The following is a 19,840-nucleotide window of genomic DNA, read 5'->3' as shown; positions in this document are numbered from 1 at the left end:
GTCTTATCCCAGCCCCATGTTTACACCCTATTGTTTAGACATTAATGTTTTACTGTCATGCACTGTCCATTAAGCTCCTGTGGCATGGTGTAAGCCTCGGACTGGCCTACCCATGCCTCAACTTCATTGCACTTTGGTCTATCGCCTCGAACATTAGCTAAACTTAACACATACATGTGAAACTAGGAAACGGTAAATCAATTGAAGGGGTTGTTAACGGTTACACTTGACTCACCATGGTCATTAAAAACAAAAGGGCTTTAACTTTGTGCTCTGCTCTGCAGGTGCCATTTGACCGATATCTCATGACGTCACCTGTGTGCTACCTTGACCGTTTCTAAAAGGCAATGAGCGCAGAACAAGTCGAACTGCTGAGCTGTCTTGTTTTTACCGGAAAAACAACTGTGTAAAAATTACATTGGTAGCTACACGTTTTATCTATTGGAAATTATTTTTTATTCTCAGTTTTGAACGGAGAACTGTTTTCTTTCGCAGAAGGGGAGAAAGTGAGGAACGTTTTCTTTTCGTACTCTTTTGTAGGCATACAACCACTTGTCGAAGTATTGGGAATATCCATGGTGGAGTTTACAGCCTATTCATACTTCTACCCCGGAGGGAACAGCGGGCCTCGAGAGTAATCGCCGAGATTGTAACTTCATTTTTTCACGCTTGACTTGACAAGCAGTCTGTTGCAAAAGAGAGGTTAGTACTCTGAGAATGGTATGGATTTTGAGTAACCTACTAACGTTACTCTGTCATTTTAAAGTATGTGAGTTGTTTTTGATCATGAAAATACATATGGAAAAGTAACAGTTACATTCTGTCCAGTGTTCACGTCTAATGGTGATTGTTATGAGTTTCTCGATATGAAAGGTATGTAGGCCTAATCATTCTATGCTGGATGGTAGGCCTATTGGTAGCTAGCTAGTATGCATACTGAAGAGAAACAGCATATCCAAATTCTGTGGTAAATTACAATATAGCTACCACTCATCAGTAGAGACATGTTTATTACACATTTATTCCATAGAAAAATGTCAATTTCCCCTTCAGCCTGGACTATTAGTCAAATCTGCTAAAAACAACTCACTTTGCCCTTTGGTTTATTTAACTTGTTTAACCCACCTCTCTCCAGTCAAAAAGTTTATTAACGTTCATGTTCCGTGCTATCTATTTATATAGGCTGTGAATAAGACTGGGTGGCAAATTGACCATCACAGGAGCTGTGAAGCAGGGCCACTCTGAACTTCAGCTAACTCTTTTCATTTTCAACTTTTGAGCAAGAAAAAATGACTGAGAAAAAGAACGGTGAGTGTTCCACACACATCCAGACATTGTGCTTGCCACATATTTTCCCTCTATATTTGACATCAGACATCAGCGTTAAAGATTAATAGAACTGGCCACTGCTTGCTGTTTGATGGGGTAAGCTACCTTTTGTGGTGTCGAGTTTGTGATCTAGATTAGGAACCTTTTAAATATATATTTTTTCATACAGTCTGTTTTTGCCGAAGATCTTTCAAATAATTTTGCTTTTATAAAAGGACACACACTCTTAGAAAAAAGATGCTATCTAGAACTTAAAAGGATTATTTTGCTGTGCCCATAGGGGAACCCTTTGAAGATCACTTTTTGGTTCCAGGTAGAACCCTATGGGTTCTATGTAGTAACCTTTTCCCAGAGGGTTCTACATGGAACCCAAAAGTGTTCTACCTGGAACCTAAAAGGATTTTCCAATGGGGACAGCCAAAGAACCCTTTAGAAACCCATTTTTCTAAGAGTGGAGTGATACTTTATCCATGCACCTTTGATTCTATATTTATTATTATCTATAACACAAGGAACCTCTTTTATTATCTATTTGTTGAGTCTAGAGTTATTTCTGAATGGAGAACATTATCCTTCACCATTATCAATCATTTAACAATGTTTACTAAATCCAGTGGGTTCTAGCATTGCTTTACATTGAAACATAGAATCTGTCAGAGAGATGCTCACCAGGACTCTCTGACAGATTCTATGTTTCAATGTAAAGCCATTGTCAAACCCGAGTCACCATCCAATGAACAACATCTCAGTTTCCTTCTGAGTTGATCCTGTACAGTGTAGCTGAAACAGTTACAGCATGACTGGTGATTGTTGTGTTGTCTGGGTTTGTTTTGGTCTGGGTTGAGGTGTGGGCTCAGGTGTACAACACTGTGGTCTCTATCTGTGGTTTAGTTGCTGATTTGTGGCATTCCATGACTCATTGATTGATGTGTGAGACATTTTAGTCACAGTTCAGAAACATATGTAACTTTATGAAATTGTCTTTCTATTGTGAAATGAGGCAGAATACCATCTTCCTGAGAGAGACACAAGGGAATGAACTAGGCCTTTCACCTTATGTATCTCCCTTCAGCAAAGGATATGTGTATTTCCCACACACAGATTGTACTCAGGTAGAGGCTAAAACAATAGCAGGGCTTGTTCTCCAGCTCCAGGCCTGTGACTCCAGAATCCACTGGAGTGGGCTTAGGAAATGTGGGGCTTTTTTGGAACCAGCAGCTGGAATACTGGAAGGGAGACTGGCCTGAGATAAAGTTATGTCAATAGGATCTGTGGTCCCTTCCTCACCCCTGTCATTACTGAGAGTCATGCGCAGGAACAATAACACATTTATCTATTGATACGGCCTCACAGGACATAGGTGGATGGGTTTGGGATGGGTTTTGTAGTCATGGAAAGTGTTTGTTATCAGTAGAATGTCTCCTCAAAATCAACAAGGTTGAGAATCGCTTTTGTACAGAGAAGGAATGTTCTAATTTAAATATGTAGTGCAGGGTTCTGCAATGCGACTGGGTATGAATGGTTCTGCTCTCTAGACCATACCTGTTTCAAACAATCAACTAATCATGGTCTTCATGCGCGTTAGTGCTGGGTTGGAACAAAAGCCAGCACACCCATGAGCCAGTGTATCATGGCTCCAGACTGATATCTGGAAAAGCCCTTGAATCAGCAGCCTATAACATGTGCTGAGTCAGGGTTCTCTGTGGTTGCCATAGGTGACTGCACCAAAAGAGTCAATTTTATTATATAATGTACAGTCATCACACTAACAGAGCTTCACTGTATGTTATGCAGATCAACTGTGTGTTTTATTGGTGTCTCTGAGGAATCTTTGGCCTGATCTGCTAACTTCCTCTCTCAAAGAGTGCAGTGTATAAAGTCAGAAAATCTGCTGTCTCAGTCACTGCCTTTCACCAAGGGAGTATCCCAAGGCTCGATCCTAGGCCCCACACCCTTCTCAGTTTACATCAACAACATAGTTCAAGCAGTAGGAAGCTCTCTCATCCATTTACAGTATATGCAGATGATACAATCTTATACCCAGCTGGCTCCTCCCTGGATCTTCTGTTAAATACTCTACAACAAAGTTTTCTTAGTTTTCAACAAGCCTTCCAACTACCCTTACCTTGTTCTGAACACCTCCAAAACAAAGGTCATGTGGTTTGGTAAGAAGAATGCCACTCTCCCCACGGGTGTGATTACTACCTCTGAGGGTTTAGAGCTTGAGGTAGTCACCTCATACAAGTACTTGGGAGTATGGCTAGACGGTACACTGTCCTTCCCTCAGCACATATCAAAGCTGCAGGCTAAAGTTAAATCTAGACTTGGTTTCCTCTATCGTAATCGCTCCTCTTTCACCCCAGCTGCCAAACTAACCCTGATTCCAATGACCATCCTACCCATGCTAGATTACGGAGACATCATTTATAGATCGGCAGGTAAGGGTGCTCTCGAGCTTCTAGATGTTCTTTACCACTCGGCCATCAGATTTGCCACCAATGCTTCTTATAGGACACATCACTGCACTCTATCATCCTCTGTAAACTGGTCATCTCTGTGTACCCGTCGCAAGACCCACTGGTTGAGGCTGATTTATAGGCCTCACTCCCCCCTTTCTGAGATATCTACTGCAGCCCACATACTCCACATACAACACCCGTTCTGCCAGTCACATTCTGTTAAAGGTCCCCAAAGCACACACATTCCTGGGTTGCTTGTCTTTTCAGTTTGCGGCAGCTAATGACTGGAACGAGCTGCAACAAACACTCAAACTGGACAGTTTTATCTTAATCTCTTCCTTCAAAGACTCAATCATGGACACTCTTACTGACAGTTGTGGCTGCTTTGTGTGATGTATTGTTGTCTCTACCTTATTGCCATTTGTGCTGTTGTCTGTGCCCAATAATGTTTGTACCATGTTTTGTGCTGCTACCATGTTGTGTTGCTACCATGTTGTTGTCATGTGTTGCTACCATGCTGTGTTGTCGTTTATTTTCAGCGAACTTAACATGTGTAAATATTTGTATGAACCTAGCAAGATTCAACAACTGAGACATAAACTGAACAAGTTCAACAGACATGTGACTAACAGAAATGGAACAATGTGTCCCTGAACAAAGGGGGGGGGGGGGGGGATCAACATCAAAAGTAACAGTCAGTATCTCGTGTGGCCACTATCTGCATTAACTTCTTGGTGACAGGGGGGCAGTATTGGGTAGCTTGGATGAATAAGGTGCCCAAAGTAAACTGCCTGCTACTCTGTCCCAGATGCTAATATATGCATGTTATTAGTAGTATTGGATAGAAAACACTCTGAAGTTTCTAAAACTGTTTGAATGATGTCTGTGAGTATAACAGAACTCATATGGCAGGCGAAGACCTGAGATAAATCCAACCAAGAAGTGGGAAATCTGAGGCTTGTAGTTTTTTTAAACTTAGCCCCTATTGTAGATACAGTGGGATATTGGTTATGTTGCACTTCCTAAGGCTTCCAATAGATGGCAAGAGTCTTTAGAACTTTGTTTGAAGATTCTACTGTGAAGTGGGGCCGAATGAGAGAGGAATAAGCCAGGTGTCTGGCAGATTGCCACAGGCTCTGAGGCGCAGTTACGAGAGAGTTAGCTCTCGTTCCATTGCTTTTCTACAGACATAGGAATTCTCCGGTTGGAACATTATTGAAGATTTATGATAAAAACATCCTAAAGATTGATTCTATACTTAGTTTGACAAGTTTCTACTGGCTGTAATGGAACTTTTTGAACTTTTCATCCGACGTTCGGCAGGACCTGAACGCGCTTTTGGATTTGTTTACCAAACGCCCTAACAAAAGAAGCTATTTGGACTAGAGGTCGATCGATTATGATTTTTCAACGCCGATACCGATATCGATTATTGGAGGACCAAAAAAGCCAATACCGATTAATCGTCCGATTTAAAAAAAAAATGTATTTGTAATAATTACAATTACAACAATACTGAATGAACACTTATTTTAACTTAATATAATACATCAATAAAATCAATTTAGCCTCAAGTAAATAATGAAACATGTTCAATTTGGTTTAAATAATGCAAAAACAAAGTGTTGGAGAAGAAAGTAAAAGTGCAATATGTGCTATGTAAGAAAGCTAACGTTTCAGTTCCTTGCTCAGAACATGAGAACATGTGAAAGCTGGTGGTTCCTTTTAACATGAGTCTTCAATATTCCCAGGTAAAGAGGTATAACAGTATAGCTTCCATCCCTCTCCTCGCTCCTCCCTGGGCTTGAACCAGCAACACAACGATAACAGCACGTGCTAGTTACACCAGCCTCAGGAATTATAGGACTATTTCCCTCTATACCATTTGTATTTAATTAACCTTTGACTATTGGATGTTCTTATAGGCACTTTAGTATTGCCAGTGTAACAGTACAGCTTCCGTCCCTCTCCTCGCTCCTCCCTGGGCTCGAACCAGCAACACAACGACAACAGCCACCATCCTAGCAGTGTTACCCATGCAGAGCAAGGGGAACAACTACTAGAAGGCTCAGAGTGAGTGACGTTTGAAACGCTATTAGCAAGCGCTAACTAGCTAGCCATTTCACTTCGGTTACATCAGCCTCATCTCGGGAGTTGATAGGCTGGAAGTTATAAACAGCGCAATGCTTGACGCACAATGAAGAGCTGCTGGCAAAACGCACGAAAGTGCTGTTTGAATGAATGTTTACGCACCTGCTTCTGCCTACCACCGCTCAGTCAGATACTTAGATACTTGTATGCTTGCATGCTCAGTCAGATTATATGCAACGCAGGACACGCTAGATAATATCTAGTAATATCATCAGCCATGTGTAGTTAACTAGTGATTATGATTGATGTTTTTTTATAGGATAAGTTTAATGCTAGCCAGCAACTTACCTTGGCTTACTGCATTTGCGTAACAGGCAGTCAGTCTCCTTGTGGAGTGCAACGAGAGAGAGGCAGGTCGTTATTGCGTTGGACTAGTTAACTGTAAGGTTGCAAGATTGAATCCCCCGAGCTGACAAGGTGAATATCTGTCGTTGTGCCCCTGAACGAGGCAGTTAACCCACCGTTCCTAGGCCGTCATTGAAAATAAGACTGTTGTTCTTACCTCTTGAAACTATGGGGCACTATTTTCATTTTTGAAAAAATAACGTTCCCAAAGTAAACTGGCTATTTCTCAGGACATGAACGACAACATTGCGTCAGTGGTCAGGTGGTGGCTCTCAGAGTGATTTGTGCGTAATAGACAAAGGCGGCCATTGTTCCTCTCGTTCCTACTGAAAAGCCAATTGTCCCGGTTGATATATTATTTAATAGATATTTGAAAAACACCTTGAGGATTGATTATAAAAAACGTTTGCCATGTTTCTGTCGATATTATGGATCTAATTTGACCGCAATTTCCGGTGGATTTCTCAACAAAACGTGGACAAGAAATGGAGGTATTTCGGCTATAAAAATAATCTTTATGGAACAAAAGGAACATTTCCTGTCTAACTGGGAGTCTCGTGAGTGAAAACATCTGAAGCTCATCAAAGGTAAACGATTTAATTTGATTGCTTTTCTGATTTTCGTGACCAAGCTTCCTGCTGCTAGCTGGACATAATGCTATGCTAGGCTATCGATAAACTTAGACAAACACTTGTCTTGCTTTGGCTGTAAAGCATAATTTCAAAATCAGAGATGACAGGGTGATTAACAAAAGGCTTAGATGTGTTTCACTATATTTCACTTGTGATTTCATGAATATGAATATTTTCTAGTAATATTTTTTGGCCGTTGCGCTATGCTAATTAGTGTAGTTTATGACAATTCTCCCGGATTCGGGATGGGTAGTTCTAAGAGGTTTTAACTGACTTGCCTAGTTAAATAAAGCTATATATATATATATATATAATTTTTTTCATCTGCAAACTGGCTTCCAAAAATACTGATTTCCGATTATTATGAAGACTTGAAATCGGCCCTAATTAATCAGCCATTCCGATTAATCGGTCAACCTCTAATTTGGACATAAATGATGGACATTATCGAACAAAACAAACAGTTATTGTGGAACTGCGATTCCTGGGGGTGCATTCTGATGAAGATCATCAAAGGTAAGTTAATATTTATAATGCTATTTCTGACTAATGTCAACCACCCAATATGGCGGATATCTTTTTGGCTGCTTTGTTGTCTGAACGCTGTACTCAGATTATTGCATGGTTTGCTTTTTCCGTAAATTTTTTTTGAAATCTGACACAGCGGTTGCTTGCGACGAGCAATCCCGGATCCGGGATCGTAATCATAGCCTCAAATGAATTAGCATAACGCAGCGGACATAAATACCCCTAGTAACTTTTCCTATTCATGAAAATCACAAATGAAATTAAATAAATATATTCAAACACAAGCTTAGCCTTTTGTTAACAACACTGTCATCTCAGATTTTCAAAATATGCGTTACAGCCAACGATAGACAAGCATTTGTGTAAGTTTATCATGGCATAATGCTATGCTAGGCTCTGCTGGCAGCAGGCAACATTTTCACAAAAATAAGAAAATCAACCAAATTAAATCATTTACCTTTGAAGAACTTCGGATGCTTTCACTCAGGAGACTCCCAGTTAGATAGCAAAATGTTCCTTTTTTCAAAAAATATTACTTTTGTAGGCGAAATAGCTCCCATTTGTTCATCATGCTTGGCTGAGAAATCGACCGGAAAATGCTACTATTACAACGCCAAACTTTTTTCAAAATTAGCTCCATAATATCGACATAAACACGGCAACGTTGTTTAGGATCCATCCTCAAGGTGTTTTTGACATATATATTCGATAATATATCCGTCGAGGCAATTGGTTTCTCATAAGAAGCGATTGGAAAAATGGCTACCTCAGTATTTTACGCAAGATTTTCTGCGGGAGACACCATGTGACCACTTGCTAAATATGCTCCCTTACGGCTATTCTTCAATGGAAATGCGTAAAAAGACGTCACAATGCTGTAGACACCTTGGGGAATACGTGGAAAATGTAAGCTCATTTGTAGCTCATTCACAGCCATATAAGGAGTCATTGGCATGAGGCAGTTTCAAAAAATGCGGCACTTCCTGGTTGGATTTTTATCTGGGTTTCGCCTGTAACATCAGTTCTGTGGCACTCACAGACAATATATTTGCCGTTTTGGAAACGTCAGAGTGTCTTCTTTCCAAAGCTGTCAATTATATGTATAGTCGAGCATCTTTTCGTGACAAAATATCTTGTTTAAAACGGGAACGTTTTCCATCCAAAAATTTTAATAGCGCCCCCTAATGCATAACTGGTTTTAAGGAGAAGTATATCTCTAATTTCATGTATTTGTATTGTTGTATTTTCATCAACATTTATAATGAGTATTTCTGTAAATAGATGTGGCTCTCTGCACAATCAACGCATGTTTTAGAACTACTGAACGTAACGCGCCAATGTAAAATGAGATTTTTTTTTATAGAAATATGCAGTTTATCGAAAAAAAACATACATGCATTGTGTAACATGAAGTTCTATGAGTGTCATCTGATGAAGATCATCAAAGGAAAGTGATTAATTTTACCTCTATTTGTGCTTTTTGTGACTCCTCTCTTTGGCTGAAAAAATGGCTGTGTTTTTCTGTGAGTTGGTGGTGACCTAACATAATCATTTGTGTTGCTTTCGCTGTAAAGCATTTTTTAAATCAGACACTGTGGCTGGATTAACGAGAATTATATCTTTAAATTAGTGTAAAATACTTGTATGCTTGAGGAATTTTAATTATGAGATTTTTGTTGTTTTGAATTTGCGCCCTGCACTTTCACTGGCTGTTGACGATGTGGGACGTCCCACATATCCCAGAGAGGTTTTAAGTACTGCAGTGCATATCCTCCTCATGGACTGCACCAGATTTTCCAGTTCTTGCTGTGAGATGTTCCTCCACTCTTCCACCAAGGCACCTGCAAGTTCCCGGACATTTATGTGGGGAATGGCCCTAGCCCTCACCCTCCAATCCAACAAGTCCTAGACGTGCTCTATGGGATTGAGATCCAGGCTCTTCGCTGGCCATGGCAGAACACTGACATTTCTGTCTTGCTTGAAATCACGCACAGAACGAGCAGTATGGCTGGTGGCATTGTCATGCTGGAGGATCATGTCAGAATGAGCCTGCAGGAAGGGTACCACATGAGGGAGGAGGATGTCTTCCCTGTAACACACAGTGTTAAGATTGCCTGCATTGACAACAAGCTCAGCACGATGATGCTGTGACACACCGCCCCAGACCATGACGGACCCTCCACCTCCAAATCAATCCCGCTCCCGAGTACAGGCATTAGTGTAACGCCCATTCCTTTGACAATAAACGCGAATCCGACCATCACCCCTGGTGAGACAAAACCGTGACCCGTCAGTGGAGAGCACTTTTTTCCAGTCCTGTCTCGGCCAGCGACGGTGGGTTTGTGCCCATAGGCGACGTTGTCCTCACCGGTGATGTCTGGTGAGGACCTGTCTTTACAACAGGCCTGCAAGCCCTCAGTCCAGCCTTTCTCAGCCTATTGCGGACAGTCTGAGCACTGATAGAGGGATTGTGCGTTCCTGGTGTAACTCGGTCAGTTGTTGTTGCCATCCTGTACCTGTCCCGCAGGTGCGATGTTCGGATGTACCGATCCTGTGCAGGTGTTGTTACACTTGGTCTGCCACTGTGAGGACAATCAGCTGTCCGTTCTGTCTCCCTGTAGCGCTGTCTTAGGTGTCTCACAGTACAGACATTGCAATTTATTGCCCTGGCCACATCTGCAGTCCTCATGCCTCCTTGCAGCATGCCTAAGGCACGTTCACTCGAGCAGGGACCCTGGGCATCTTTCTTTTGGTGTTTTTCAGAGTCAGTAGAAAGGCCTCTTTAGTGTCCTAAGTTTTTATAACTGTGACCTTAATTGCCTAACGCCGTTGTTGGTGGCAGAAGGTGAGGACCAAGGTGCAGCGTGGTATGTGTCCATATTTATTAGAATGAACACGGAAATAACAAAATAACAAAGAGAAACAACCGAAAACAGTTCTGGCTGGTGCAGACACACAACAGAAAACAGAAAATAATCACCCACGAAACACAATAGAAAACAGGCTACCTAAATATGGTTCTCAATCAGGGACAACGATTGACAGCTGCCCTTGATTGAGAACCATACCAGGCCAAACACAGAAATAGCAAATCATAGAAAAACTAACATAGACAACCCACCCAACTCACGCCCTGACCATACTAAAACAAAGACATAACAAAAGAGGTAAGGTCAGAACATGACAGTGTCTGTTAGTGTTCCACAGGTGCATGTTCATTAATTGTTTATGGTTCATTTTACAAGCATGGGAAACATTGTTTAAACCATTTACATTGAAGATCTGTGAAGTTGTTCGGGTTTCTATGAATTATCTTTGAAAGACAGGGTCCTGATAAAGAGACGTTTCTTTTTTTGCTGGGTTTATATATATTTTTAATCCCAGTCCCCGCCCTGCAGGTGTCCTTTTGCCTTCTAGTAAACCGTCATTGTAAATATGAGTTTGTTCTTAACTGACTTGCCTAATTAAATAAAGGTTTAAAAAAAAGAAAACCGTACTGTATACAAAAGCCAAATAAAATGTTTCATCTTAAGAGCAACTGTACTTAATGTTTTTATTTTAACGCTCTCTCAGTAAAAACCCATGTATCTTATTGTTGATGCATGGTCCACACTGATTGACAGTGGTGAGTAAGGGGGAAAAAGTGGAGGATTTCCCCATCACTCTGAAGAGTCATCAGCTGCCTGTAAACTGTGCCCATATCCTGAGGTATTGAGTATAGACGGCAGACCCCATGGCCTTACAGAACCCCCAGTGTTTTCTCACTGAATTCCAGTCTCCCTCCTTTGTTTGCGATGTTGATTTTCCTCTCTTTTAATTGGCAGAGTATCAGGTTGATGCTCGTTTTCCTTGTATAAGATACAACGGGAAAGAGTGTTATGTTATTGATAAGAGACATGCTCATCCAGCAGGCTGTATCTGTACAAGCAGCTTTGGTGATCCAGGTAGTGGGTGGCAGGTAGCCTAGCGGTTAAGAGCTTTGGTAACCAAAAGGTCGCTAGTTCGAATCCCTGAGTCGACTAAGTAAAACATCTGTCTGTGCCATTGAGCAAGGCATTTAACCCTAATTGCTCCTGTAAGTCGCTCTGGATAAGAGCGTCTGCTAAATGACTCAAATGTGAAATATAGTGCAACTGTTTGTGTTGTTGGTGTCGAATGGTTGAATGATGTCTTCACTATCGGGCATGTATTGATGTGTGTATTTAGGAGATTGTTCTTAAGTGTCCATCAGACTGGTTTGTTGCCCACATAGCTAGGGTCACACGACCAGATCAGTAAAACGTCTTGGCCCTATAGCATACATAAAGACTTGTGTATACTTACACAGTAAGAACAGACTTGTAGACCTGTGTATTACCTACAGAGCATTCTTATAGACGTGTGTTAGACCTGAGTTGGATCCACACACAGACAGTTGGTTTGTTTGCGCTGAGTCAGGAACTTATCATGCCTTGCAGTCAGTGTCTCTGCTGGTCTGCTCTGCTGGTTTGGTCTGGTGTGTGGCATGTCTCCACACAGGCTGGTGCTGGCTGTCCAGCCTGCAAGGTTAATGATCACTCCAGAACTCCACTCTCTGCACCTCAGATTCCTGTCTGCAAACACAGAAGGTTTACGCATGCCACCTGTGTGTGTGTGTGTGTGTGTGTGTGTGTGTGTGTGTGTGTGTGTGTGTGTGTGTGTGTGTGTGTGTGTGTGTGTGTGTGTGTGTGTGCACATAAGTGTGTCTCACACGACTTAGGTTGTAAACGGTGCTTGATCAAGTGTGGCTTTGTTTTGGTTCAACCAAACTTGTAACAGTTAGTGACTGGTCAGTTCATGGATCTTTCATCATCATCAGCAATTTAATGTAATGAAATGACCTCTCATTCTGCCCAACCTTGTGTTCTAGCTAGGGACACAGTGACAATTTGTTGGGGCTTGAGATGGCACTGAAATCAAGCTTGCAGTTTGTTTTAGCTCTATGGAAATGGAGCAGACTTTGGACTATTGATCCTATTCATTTGTACTTTTTCAATGTGCCAATTTGCCAGTGTGTTATTAAGACACTCTCTCTTCCTTTTTACCTATCTGATTAAAACACTTTCACTTCTTCAAGATGTTCAAATGTTCATAAATGACCAGCAGGGTCAAATAATAATCACAGTGGTTATAGAGGGTGCAAGAGTCAGCACATCAGGAGTAAATGTCAATCAATCAATCACATTTATTTATAAAGCCCTTTTTACATCAGCAGTTGTCACCAATGCACCCCTCCTGGGGACGGAATGGGAAAGCGCAAGCAAGCCAATGACTCAGCAACCTTAATAGGGTCAGAGAATCCCAGTGAAGAGAGGGGAGCCCTGCAGAGACAGCAAGGGTGGCTTGTCATTCCAGTGCCTTGTCGTTCACCTTCACACTCTTGGGCCAGACTACCTTCAGTGTGATGTTGAACGTAATGTTATGTTTTTGTGGTGTGTGTTGTTTTTGTTGTGTGTGTTGTCTTTTACAGGAAACGCGGGGGTGACCTTCCTGACCCCATGTCGCGTGGCAGGCGTGTGTCTAACCGTGGTGCTACTGGGGGGGATTGGAGCTGCTGTCTGGGCTGTAGGTGAGATATCTCTGCTTCTGCTCTCACATAGTAGTGATGTGTACCTTTTGGCAATGAGCAGTGCTTTATGGGCAATGTAGTTTTAGTTTTTCCATAGTACAGACAGAAGAGGAAGCGAAACATCCCACTCTCTCATTTGTTTCTGTTTGAATGGAAGTCAATGAACTAAGTGCACCAGAACCCGTTGCTATCACATTGGTGTCTATGGGAGAGCCACCCCCTTAAGTAGACAGTAACTGACCAATTTTTTCAATGGTATACGGCCTGAGTGAACTATCTTAATTCATCCTCCCATCTTTGGTACAGATATTACCAACATTGTTTGATTGCAGTCAGTGGATTTGTTTGCAGGCTCTGTGAGGTTTGCTGTTTCATCAACAGGGTGTGTATGCACTTCACAGTTTTATATTACATATTGTTGACTTTTGTTTGTTTGTTTTTCAAATCCTAGTAACATTTTGTATCAGAGAAGAAGACACAGGATTATATGATGGTAAGTGAGAGGGAAACCACTCCACCAAAGCCAACCTCATATCGTATCTGAATCGATAGAACGGTTTGTTTGATCCAGTATTTCATTGCTCCAACCCAGTCCAGGTGAACTCCAATCCAAGCTCGGACCTACGTCTTCGGGTGTTTGACTCGGCCGAGCGACGGTGGAGACACCTCTGTTCCTCAGAGGCTAACCAGCTCCTGGCCAACATCAGCTGTGAGGAGATGGGCTTTGTCAGGTGAGGAGATTGATGGATTGTGATATGAAAGGCTTTAGATTAAATACAAAAGTGGGAGTCACTATCTACAGCATGATAAAAGGAAAGGGAAAGGGGGATACCTAGTCAGTTGTACAACTGAAATGTGTCTTCCTCATTTAACCCAACCCATCTGAATCAGAGAGGTGTGGGGGGCTGATACCCCTATGCCATGCAAGAAGGCTGCACAGAAAGTGCTCCACCCTTGCCTGGTTGCTAAAATTCTAATGGTTTGCCTAATTTCAGTTTATGGCCACAAAGCAAGCAATGTATAGTTTAGAGAATCTAAACAGCTGTGAAATGTATTTTCAAAATCAAAAAAGATTGTATTTTCAGCTGGTGTACAAAGCTGAAAAGAAAAAGAGGCGAAATCTAAACTTAAGGACAGGAAGCATAAAAATAGGATACAAAATGGATCTACCGCTTCTCAGACTTTCTTTCAATGAGATTGACAGATCTTTACCTCACATTGCTATGTGGATTTGGTTGGGTCGTACAAAAAGTTATACATACTGCGCCTCTAAGTAACTTCATTGGGTTTAGGCCAGGGATCTTTCAACTGATCTGTCAGTGATAGAAGTCTCTGCAATAAAGAGATGCATGCCTTATGTCCCCTCCAGCGTGGTGAATTACTCCGTGTCCAGTATCCCTGAAGGCAGTAACGACCGTGAGGAGTTCTTCTGTGTCAATGAGAAGGAGCTGACCTATGGCAAGAAGATCAAAGAGTCTCTATATCCATGGTAAGACATTATTTTAACACTCTTAAATCTCCTAGACGATTACCTTAAGGCAGTGTTTATTAAAGCAGCAGCCGGCTGAAAAGTAGAGAAGGGCAGGAATGTAGGGTTCCAGGCTGCTGTGTCTAACTGTTGTTGTTGTTTTTCAGTGACTGTGAAACTGGCCAGGTTTTAAGTCTGCTTTGTCAAGGTAGGTTCAGCTGAGAGGTTTGGTTTGGTCCCGTGATACTCTTTTTACACAAAGTGATGAGAAGCAACCTGAGAGTTGTAGAGGATAGCTTAACTCTCTCTCTCTCCTGCATCCCCCCTGTTACCTCTCTCTTTACTCCTCCCTATCTCTCTTTCTCTCCTGTACTTCTCCCTCTCTTATTTATCTCTTTACTTCTCTCTCCCTATCTCTCTCTGTCTCCTCCTTCTCCGTCCCCATCCATATCTCTTTCTCCTCCCTATCCCTCCCTCCCCTCTCTTTCTGTCTGTCTGTCTAGACTGTGGCAGGCGTAGTCTGACAGAGGACCGTATAGTGGGTGGTGTAGATGCTAGGCAGGGTAGCTGGCCATGGCAGGTCAGTTTGCAGTATGACGGGGTGCACCAGTGTGGAGGCTCCATCATCTCAGACCGCTGGATCGTCAGCGCAGCCCACTGCTTCCCAGAGTAAGCCCTGAATCTTTTTCTACTTCGATCTCTTTCACTCTCTCTCTCTCACACACACACACACACACACACACACACACACACACACACACACACACACACACACACACACACACACACACACACACACACACACACACACACACACACTTATTCTCATGGATTCTATTTGCCCTCTCTCAGGAGGAACCGACAGGTGTCTCGATGGAGGGTGTTACTGGGCTCCATCTACAACAAGCTCACCCATAAGAATGTTAGAGTTCTTGAGGTAAAGACTGTGGTGTACCACAGCAGCTACCTGCCCTTTGTAGACCCCAACATAGACGACAACAGCAGAGACATCGCTGTCCTGGCTCTGGCCCAGCCTCTGCACTTCACAGGTAAACACATCCGGGCCCATTTTGTTATATTCTTATTATACTGTGATTATTTGTTGTTCTTTTTCAAGGCACATCAGACAAAGTCACCGTGTGCTTAGAGGTAGAAGAGGGAGAGAGAGAGAGATAGAGAGAAGGGGATGAGAGAGAAGTGATAAAGCGAAATAGAGATGAGGAACGAGTCACTATGGTAATTCCCTTCATCAAGGTTCAGGTTTCCAGTCAGACTACCAAACAAAGGCCCTCTTTACTGCCTGCCTGCAGTCGCCTGGACAAAAGACAATGATATCAGAACAGGATAGAATAGTTTGCCCTCTGTTTCACTGTCATTTTTTCTTTCCTGGAATCGCTGTAAGTACATAGAAAAACATTACATTGTTATAATGTGAGAGCGAAAACTCTCTAGGACAGCGTTTCCCAAACTCGGTCCTCTGGACCCCAATGCAGTGAACTTCCTGTTGTTTATCAAGGACAGATATATTGGGCCCTGTCTGACATCTAGTGGTTGGACTCAGAATTGCAGCTATTCTAATGATAAAATATCACGCTGGTGGGGAAATTAAGAACACACAACATCAGCCGACAAGATTAACATTGTCCGTAGTGATTACAACACACAAGCCAGCAAGTAAACTATCTTAACCATTTTTGTGCAAGTATACATTTAAATTCAATTCAATCTCATCTCTCCCTCCCTCCCTCCTCTTCACTTTCTGTTTTCTGTAGACTACATCCAGCCGGTGTGCTTACCCCACTACGGCCAGCGCCTGATTGACGGCCAGATGGGGACAGTGACAGGCTGGGGAAATGTAGGTTACTATGGTAAGTGACTGTGTAAGCTTCTACATCCTTAAATGTAGATCTGGTCCCAGAGTCAGATACTGTAGGATATGGGCTTAAAGCATATTCTGGTCCCAGAGACAGATACTGTAGGATATGGACTTAAAGCATAATCTGGTCCCAGAGCCAGATACTGTAGGATAGGGGCTTAAAGCATCTTCTGGTCCCAGAGACAGATACTGTAGGATAGGGGCTTAAAGCAACTTCTGGTCCCAGAGACAGATACTGTAGGATATGGGCTTAAAGCATCTTCTGGTCCCAGAGACAGATACTGTAGGATATGGACTTAAAGCATAATCTGGTCCCAGAGCCAGATACTGTAGGATAGGGGCTTAAAGCATCTTCTGGTCCCAGAGACAGATACTGTAGGATATGGACTTAAAGCATCATCTGGTCCCAGAGCCAGATACTGTAGGATAGGGGCTTAAAGCATCTTCTGGTCCCAGAGACAGATACTGTAGGATATGGACTTAAAGCATCATCTGGTCTCAGAGCCAGATACTGTAGGATATGGACTTAAAGCATCATCTGGTCCCAGAGCCAGATACTGTAGGATATGGACTTAAATCATCATCTGGTCCCAGAGCCAGATACTGTAGGAGCTGGGTTTAAAACATCATCTGGAACCATAGAGAGACAGAGTATCTGTATCATTGTTGTCATTGGACAAGACAGCCTCTCCCTATATCTTTCTTTCTCTCCCTCCTCTCTCTTTCTGCATGACCTTTGAATATGTAAACAGGGACAGTGTCATAGTGTGTAGATGTGCCAAGCACTATTGACCAGGAATCGACAATCTTTTGGTCAGATATGGTTGTCGGATCACGCCATCATTAATGTGTATGGAGTGATTAATAGCTCTCTCTCGCGCTTTCTCTCTGTCCCTCGCGCTTTCTCTCTCTCTCTTTCTATTCCTCTCTCTTTGTTCTCTCTATATCTCTCGCTCTCTTTCTCTCTTAGGGACTCTTGCTGACGTTCTTCAGGAGGCTAACGTGCCAATCATCAACGACGCTGTCTGTAACGCCCCTGATTACTATGACAACCAGATCACCACCAGCATGTTCTGTGCTGGCTTTGAGAAGGGTGGTACCGATGCCTGTCAGGTAACCAGCTATAGTGACATCTAATTTCCCTGCTCTGGCAGTCAATGAATAAACTTGAACAAAAAATTACACCTTCCATCCTCCACTTACAAACATGTCAATTATTGACATCTGAATGTGTCGGATATGAGCAAGTCTGTACCGTTGCTCTCTATCCAGATTCTACATGAGAAATTGCTAATATTTATATAATCCATTCACCCAAGTGAGACTGATTTTATAATTGTATTTATTATTTTACTTTTATTTAACTTGGCAAGTCAGTTAAGAACAGATTCTTATTTTCAATGACAGCCTAGGAACAGTGGGTTAACTGCCTTGTCAGAAAGACAGATTTGTACCTTGTCAGCTCAGGGATTTGAACTTGCAACCTTTCAGTTATTAGTCCCAACACTCTAACCACTAGGCTAATGTACTGTATGTGAGTGGTTAACTTTTTTTTTATCTCAGGGGGACAGCGGGGGCCCGTTTGTGGCTGAGGACTCCCTGTCCAAGGCCAGCCGCTACCGCCTGCTGGGGGTGGTGAGCTGGGGAACAGGCTGTGCCATGGCCAAGAAGCCTGGCGTCTACACCAGAGTGTCCCGCTTCCTACCCTGGATCTCCTCAGCCATGAGGGTGAGTACAGTACACAGACACACACACGCACGCACACACACACACACACGTACACATATGCACACAGGTGGAAGTATAATCTTCTTTTCCTGTCTTATCTTCACAGACGTATCACAATTCACCAGGAGTGCACAAAATGGCGCGTACATGGGAGCACTGACCTTTAAGGGATCAGAAATGACCAAAATATTATCCATCAGACTTACTGCACTTCACCTGTCCAAAAAACCCATCCTTTAGGGGAACCTTGTGCAGAAATTGGATGTATAGGTAAATTCAACTAGATTACTGGAGGAAAGCCTTGAAGTGGTAGCTTGACCAAAGAATTATCAACATGTTTATGGTCTTGTGAAATGAGAAAGTGTCAAATGAAAAGACTTATGGGACTTGCATGACAAAGTCATAGAAAATCACCACTCTGCCAGCCAATGTACAGGTTGTACTGTCATGGGGATTAGTTGTATGTCATCAAAGGGTTAATTTTTGTATTCAGGGTTTCCTTACAGTTTGACTCTTTTCAGGTGCAACAAACGTATGATACACAACAAGCCTGTGTATCAAAATGTATTGCTCAAACAGATGTTAAATAACATTCTGGCTGGTTTTGCCATGAAGTTTCTCCTTTATATGATTCCCTTGAACAAATAATGCCAACGTTACTGAATAGATTTTAACATAGACAACATGTAGCTGAAATTCCATGATACCTAAAATGTTTGTAACAAATAAAACATTGGTGTCAGATATTCAGCTCTTGAAGTGTCTCTCTATCCTTTGTTTGTATCACAGATTGCAGTTCAGAGTGACTGTTACGCCCTGTAATGACACGTTTCTTAGTTTTGTTTTTGGTGGGGACATGAATTTAGGGACAAGTAAACAGGTGAAATGTAAAGGATATTTCTATAACATGTGTAGATTAGAAATTAGAACGTATGAGATATTCATAGTTAAGTCAGAGTTTTCTTTGTTTGGCTTTATTGTAAATATTAGTAACAGATTTTTTGAAAGTGGATGTTTATTTGTAAGTGATCCATGGATTTCAATCACAAATGTGCAATAACAACCAGAATGATGTTCTTATTAACCATTACTGCTTCATAAGTTACTAAGGAATTACGGTTAGCAACACCAAGTCATATTACATATTCATCACAAAATGATGCACTACACTGTCAGTTAAGGGCCTATTACCTGCTGAGAACCACAACTACCTTATTGGTAGATAATTAGCTACACAGCAACACTAGAAAAACTCTGTCTTGTCTGTTGATCATCATGACTCAATTTGCTGTAGTTTAATGTGATGTAGTTTATCAAGCTTATTTGACGGTCTTTATGCTTTCATTTCCTCGTTTTATATTGTTTGAAGTCTAGTCTCTATGCAGATGACTTCCACAGATGTGAATGTATATATATTTTCTGTGAAGAAATTATGAAATTCTTAGTAAGAATGTTATTGTTACTGATTTAAACTCTATTCCTTCTGTAAATATAAATTGTTCTATTGAATATTGTATTGAAATAAAGATTTAATTTAACAAACTGGATGAAGTATGTCAAATGTCATCTACAGATATAGGATCTTAATTTGAGACAGTTGGATACAGAAGGAAAATAATCCTGCAGCAACAGGAAATGTGAATTATTATGTGGACTATAATTAATGTACATTTTTGTAGGGGTTGATACATTTTCCGTAATGGAAAATCAAGTGGAAATTACAAACATCCAGAAACC

General features: G+C 41.8%; 1 protein-coding gene across 2 annotated transcripts; it reads left to right on the top strand.

Moving 5' to 3' along the window:
* The first annotated feature begins 273 nt into the window (after positions 1-273).
* Positions 274-19,602, top strand: LOC110519917 (serine protease hepsin). 2 transcript variants are annotated; one of them, XM_036970186.1, is made up of 14 exons: positions 274-421; positions 541-702; positions 1,183-1,308; positions 12,933-13,031; positions 13,483-13,524; positions 13,624-13,762; positions 14,401-14,520; positions 14,667-14,707; positions 15,003-15,168; positions 15,352-15,548; positions 16,272-16,367; positions 17,346-17,488; positions 17,939-18,103; positions 18,210-19,602. In XM_036970186.1, the coding sequence occupies exons 3-14, from the start codon at positions 1,290-1,292 to the stop codon at positions 18,261-18,263; spliced, it is 1,281 nt and encodes a 426-aa protein (XP_036826081.1). In that variant the 5' UTR covers positions 274-421; positions 541-702; positions 1,183-1,289; the 3' UTR covers positions 18,264-19,602. The 2 variants fall into 2 exon arrangements, with proteins under 2 accessions (XP_036826081.1, XP_036826078.1); XM_036970183.1 differs by having other exon boundaries at positions 274-702.
* The last annotated feature ends 238 nt before the right edge of the window (positions 19,603-19,840 follow it).

The sequence above is a fragment of the Oncorhynchus mykiss genome, chromosome 3 (genome assembly GCF_013265735.2).
Source record: "Oncorhynchus mykiss isolate Arlee chromosome 3, USDA_OmykA_1.1, whole genome shotgun sequence".
Lineage (NCBI taxonomy): Eukaryota > Metazoa > Chordata > Actinopteri > Salmoniformes > Salmonidae > Oncorhynchus > Oncorhynchus mykiss.
The sequence above is the reverse complement of the archived record's forward strand: the minus strand, read 5'-3'. Positions and strand labels throughout refer to the sequence as shown.